This window comes from Atta cephalotes, assembly GCF_000143395.1.
Source record: "Atta cephalotes unplaced genomic scaffold scaffold00003, whole genome shotgun sequence".
NCBI lineage: Eukaryota > Metazoa > Arthropoda > Insecta > Hymenoptera > Formicidae > Atta > Atta cephalotes.
Genome location: NW_012130067.1, coordinates 2,682,430 through 2,688,428, shown reverse-complemented (window position 1 = coordinate 2,688,428; position 5,999 = coordinate 2,682,430). Strand labels below are relative to the sequence as shown.

At 27.5% G+C, this 5,999-nt stretch overlaps 1 protein-coding gene across 1 annotated transcript in view; it reads left to right on the top strand.

Annotated features, from left to right (window-relative positions):
* The first annotated feature begins 4,041 nt into the window (after positions 1-4,041).
* Positions 4,042-5,999, top strand: part of LOC105625448 (transmembrane protease serine 11D-like) — a 3,358-nt gene continuing 1,400 nt past the window's right edge. The window contains exons 1-3 of the mRNA XM_012206780.1: positions 4,042-4,251; positions 4,547-4,712; positions 4,924-5,604. Of these exons, the coding sequence (XP_012062170.1) occupies positions 4,042-4,251; positions 4,547-4,712; positions 4,924-5,604 (1,057 nt within the window). The remainder of the gene's footprint in view (positions 4,252-4,546; positions 4,713-4,923; positions 5,605-5,999) is intronic.

The window sequence follows — 5,999 nt, the reverse complement described above, 5'->3', positions numbered from 1 at the left end:
GTTTTTTTGTCGAAAACGTGAAAAATAATTTAATTGCAAAATATAAACTTTTTTCCTTCATAATCAATTTGCATTGCCTTCCTATCCGTCCGGAAGTATAACCACGAGCTTTTATCTATTTCTACTTTTGCAACTGGAAATAGCGAAGAATTTAAAGGATTAACAATTTATTCTCGCTTTATTATTTTGATATTACAATATATTAAAGTGGAACTAATTATGTTTTGAAATTGATGTCTCTTTAATAAAACATTCAAAACATTAGATTTTACATAGAACTTACATAGATTTTCTTGGAAAAGTAAAAAATAGTAATTTATTTTTAACAAATTCGTTAAACAAAAATCAATTTTAAATTAAGTCTTCTATTAAAAATTGATCCAATATGAATAAAGTATTCTGCATATCCTAATGAATGTGTACATGATGAGTTGAATTTTGATAATTTATTCTTTCCTGTCTTTATATTTTTATTGCACGATAAAAGATATTTCTGTAATGATGATTGACCTATTTTTTCGCTAATTTTTTTTTAATTTTTTCAAAGGCAATAAACGCGTACAAACGAAAAATTGAGAAAGTGAAATCTTTAACTTTGTCTGACGTCTCTGACATACCTAATTTAAAAGGAATATGAAAGATTTTAATCCTTTGATTGATCACAGACGTCAAAACTACATTGCGGATATAAGAGAACAGCAAGATAATAAAAAATAAAAAGAAGCAGGAGAAAATGAAAAAAAATAAAGAAAAATTATCGCGTGATTTTTTTGAACGCGCGCTTGCATAATTGGAAGGATACTCGCGTCATTGAAAAAATACACTAATAAGTCTTCATTTACTTTGATCATAGTTACGCTGACGGCGAGGCAACACGTGGAGCTGTGACTCATCGGACATGCGTCCGAGGATTCCCCAGTCTTCCTTCTTGCGCGATATCGTCCAGGAAGAGAGGATGCTCCAGGCACACTATATTTGTCTTCTATTTTCCTCGTTCGTCAGCCTAAGATAAGTTCTGCCTCAGATAAGTTGAATGATACGATCTGACTCATGGTCACTTCGACTTGCGGTGCCCCACTACGCGATGCGTGATCAGAAACGCTTCTTCGGCGAGGAAAACTGTAAACGCGTATGTTTCGGTAAAGAACTGGTCAGTCTCACGAAGGTTCAGCAAGGCCGTGAGAGCGTAGCAAGGATTTAGCACGTTGAACATCCAGTTATCGCAGTGTGTTGGATTCTGTTAAGGATTTTGAACCAATGAGAAATGCTTCGGAATGATTTGCCAGAAGTTCGCCTTGAAAGAGTGCCTCGAAAATAAATATTAAATAATAAATAAATAAATAAGAATATGTAAACTAGAAGATACTAAAAAAGTATAACTCAACGCGCTTAAAACATATTCTAAGTGTCAATAGAAAAAATGCAGTGATTTAATAAAAACGCAAAAAATAATTGATATTGACATTAAAGAAATATAATAAATCAGAGTAAAGTAAAGGTTTACACAGTTGTACACGTGAGTCACGTTTATTCTTTGTCAGAATTTGAAATCCGTTTAATGAAGTGATTATATGTAATTCGGTATTGTTCGATTTGACGACTGTTTAAAGTGCAAGCTAAATATAGCTAATATGCATACTTAAAATACTTTGATTCGCTTAGATGTTTACTTGCCTTCTGAAATCTTCCTTATAAGTATTTTCCTTATAATAAAAGTATAATTGCTTAGAAACGTAACTAAAATATAAATTAAACATATTTAACTAAAACAATCTTTTAAGTGTAATTAAATTATCTGTTTATTATCCAGGGATACGTTTACTGTATATTTTTAACCAAGTCAAAAGTGTTGTCCAATAGAAATTATTGAAAAAGAATTATTGTTGCCGAATTATTGAAAAAGTGAGTTGCGTTTAAAATTATTATTTTTATTATCTCTTCGATTGGATACATATATCGCATAATATTGTATATCGTGTATGCTATATTGTGTATGCTATCGAATTTATATACTATATCTTGCTCATTAATATTTCAAATGTTTTGTTTACTATAATATGAAATTTAAGTATTCATTATTTTATATCTCATATAATCTGCATAATAAATTTTCTTGCTTGAATAGGTTGGTGTTTTAAAAAATGTTTTTTTAAATATAAATGAAGGATAAGCTAATAAAAGTCAACACGGATGTCGATGCACAATATAATGTCGATAACAATATTAGTCTATTACTCATATACTTAAACTATTATTCATTTGACATAGACATGTAATTCCGGCTTTATTTATTTTGTTACTATTGTTTCGTATTTCAATACTTTATTATAATACTGTTATTGTAGTTTTATTTAACTTAATAAATTTTCTACTGTTTCAAATATATATATATATGATTTATGTGCATTAATATGCATTGAAAAGGATCCAAAATTGAAACCTATACATTTTATGTTAATTAACTACGATTAGTAATAATGTAGTAATAAATGTAGTAATAATGAGTAGAAAACTATATGTTAATTGTTATTACTGCGTATCCGTTGACTTATTTTTCCTTCATTTTATTTCAATTTATTCTTGGAATCTTTGCTATTCTTGTTTATTGTTAAGACTTCTTTTTGTTTGAAATTGATTGTTTAACAAGATTATTGAACTTTAATTGTTCAAGTCTTGTAAAAAATTAATTGTATTTAGGCTATAATTGTTCTTTTAAATGTAGATTGATCAGTATCTGAAATAAAATACCGTAACAATTATTAAATAGAAATGTTTATACCAATTGAAAAGCAAGTAAAATTATAAAAAAAGCGAAATTATTTGTTTTGCTGATCTCATGACGTGTTGTCTTATGTGAAATGTTTGATCTTTCAAGGGTTATCAAGCAGAGAATAAATAATGTTCAGTAATAGATACATTTAGTGCATCAATTCTTTAATCCAATTTAATCTGTATTATTAAGAACATAATTTTACATTAATGAAATGATTGTAGTATAAAGCAAAATAATTGTTGACATTAAAGAATTTAAAAATCGCACGATTAAAGATATACTTTAAAATGGATTCGAAAAAACTAAAGCATAATCAATTAAAAATTAGATTATGCTCTAGTTTTCAACAGCGTTCTAAATTAAATTATTTAATTAATTATTTAATATTATTGCTCTTAAAAAATTATGAAAAAATATAACGTAAAAAATATTCATAAAATTTTGAATAAAAAAAAATTTTTAGTTTCAACTAAAAATTAGGAGACTATATATGATCGGAATATCCTGTTAAATACCTAATTCGGAAACAGTCACTTAATTTTTTTACATAAATTATCACGTAGGGTGTTTTTCACATCTTAATTTAAAATTACTCTTATATAATTATATCTTGTATTTATATTATTTGTTCTACAATTTATTAAAATTTAAGATCATTATATAGATTTATTTAATATTTTCTAAAAAAAATAAAAAAATGTAAAATAAATGGAAATGCGTTCAGTAAAGAAAATTATGATTAAATAATTAGCTTTATTTTCTTCCTGCTGTGTAAAAACCAGATTCTCAGGTTAATGGACACATAATATTATGTTTGAATGTTGAGTTTATCGTGTTCATGACATTCTGCTTAAAACGTATTTACATTTATCTGCTTATTCTATCAACTTTCCTGATTCGCTTGTAATAAATGATAATAAATCATTTCACATTATATATTGAAATCCTATTCTTTAATCTTATCGATATATATTAAAACTTGATATATAATAATAAATGTATATAGATATTAATTATGTAAATATAATCGCATTTGCGTAATGAATTCGTATTTCTAAATTTTCTTTGAAATGAAATTACTGATATTTACATATCTTTGAGATGTTAAAAAAATTTTTTTATAAAAGAAATCCGTGTAGCTAATGATAACAATTGTTTGAAAATCACCAAATCATTAAATAAAATATTAAAGAATATTAAAAGTGAATTATATTTTAATTTAATTATAAACTATGTACTTATTAAGTTTGTTAACAGATCTTCACAAGATGGCTAAGATGTATATCTTGATTGCATTACTGTCGCAGCTACTTTTTACGCTAGTACAAGGACAGCATTCTCCATGTCCTCAATATTTCAGATATATAACTAAACCGGGAACAGACGAAACGATAGGGCAGATTGAAATCCAGTCTCCGCCAAAAGTTAGCAAACTCCATTTGAAAGTGAGTTTAAAACTCACTGCTGAGTTGCCTACGGTATGTGTTCTTTTTTTTTATATCTAATTATGATTGTTAATGCAGACAATTTCTAATAATTTCATGCAAGTTGTGTCGGCTCAACAATGGCTAACAATTATTTCTCTAAAGTATTTCTGAAACAAAATTTAGCTTGAAGTCATAACGTTTCTGCAAGTAGTGTCTTAAAAAAACAAGTTTTGCTTGATTTAAGAATAAAAATACATTTTAAAATGACCAAAATATAATTATATAAAAAAATTTTATGAAAAGAAGTTCATTTCTATAAAATAAATCAATCATCAATATGTTTTAGAAATATTATGGTCAATTAAAATTAGCACGATCGACCGAAGACTCTGCTCAAGCTGTTTTACAGGGCAGGAGTTTATTATATCATATTTATTTCCCTTTACGCCAACCACTTCCAACATTGACCACAATATGGTTCAATGGTAAAAAATATTGTACGGGTCCCGATGGTGAGTATCATATTTGCTTGAAACAGAATATATGTAAATAATATATGTAAATGTATGTTCGAGAAAATAGGAATAGACTTTATAGATGTCCATTCTTTCGAGTCACAAATTAATTCTCATTTTATCTTATATTTATTAAGACGACAAAGAGATGAATTCGAAGATCTCACTCTAAAAAGACATGAGATTTGAATATCATATTTTGTTTCAGCAACAGGAGATGTTGTGACTATTACTATTACTACTATCACGTTGGAACATACTCTCTATCTGCCTTCGCTAAATTCACAACCGAATGAATCGCTTCAGAACTCGACACCAAAACCAGAACAACAAAGTATTCCAAGGAAAACCACCGTCGCTTCTTTCCAAAATAATGGCAATATATTGCTAAATATGCTCCCGAAGCAACCCGGACAAGTTTATACACAATATAATAATAACAACGTATTCCTAAGGAAACCGACCCCAACTCAAGCAGTCTCACAATATGATTTTAATAATAATAATATATTTCTAAGGCCATCTTTGAGTAAAATTCCACAACATAGTAACAATAATGACAACATTAATAATATATTCCTACAGTCAAATCAGTCACCTAAACCTCAATCAAATCAGTCTCCAGCCAAACTAATTCCGCAACATAATAATAATAATAATAATAATAATAATAATAATAATAATAATAATAATAATAATAATAATAACAACAACAATAATAATGAATGTGGCATCGGCAGTCGCTCTGGAAATGCAAATCTTTTGATCGCTAATGGGCAGGAAACATTGCCTGGCGAATGGCCATGGTTAGCGGCACTTTTCGTCGTTACAAATCAATATGAGTTTCAATGCGCTGGAACCATTCTGACAAATAAATATGTCCTAACAGGTAAAATAATAAAAGAAAAAAAATGTGTATTACTAAGACTCTTCATATATTCAATAACGTAAACTTCTTATATTATCTTTGCTTTCTTTCTTGGATCGTAGAATTTATTTGTATTCTCGTAATAAAATTTAATTTTATAAATTTCCACAGATATTCACAGTTAATCCAAATATAATCGAGAAAAAATACATAAAAATATTTAAAATGCTTAATTGTTCATCAGATATTTTGATGTTATAGAGAGTTTTTGTTATGTATTTTGACTTTCCATTAAATAATGTAACTTTGTTCACCGTATGGATACATAATCTTACAAAAATTCCCAATTATTTTTTGTATTTTATATTATTAATAAGAAGTGCAAGCAAATACCTGGAGAATTTCTCTGCAATATG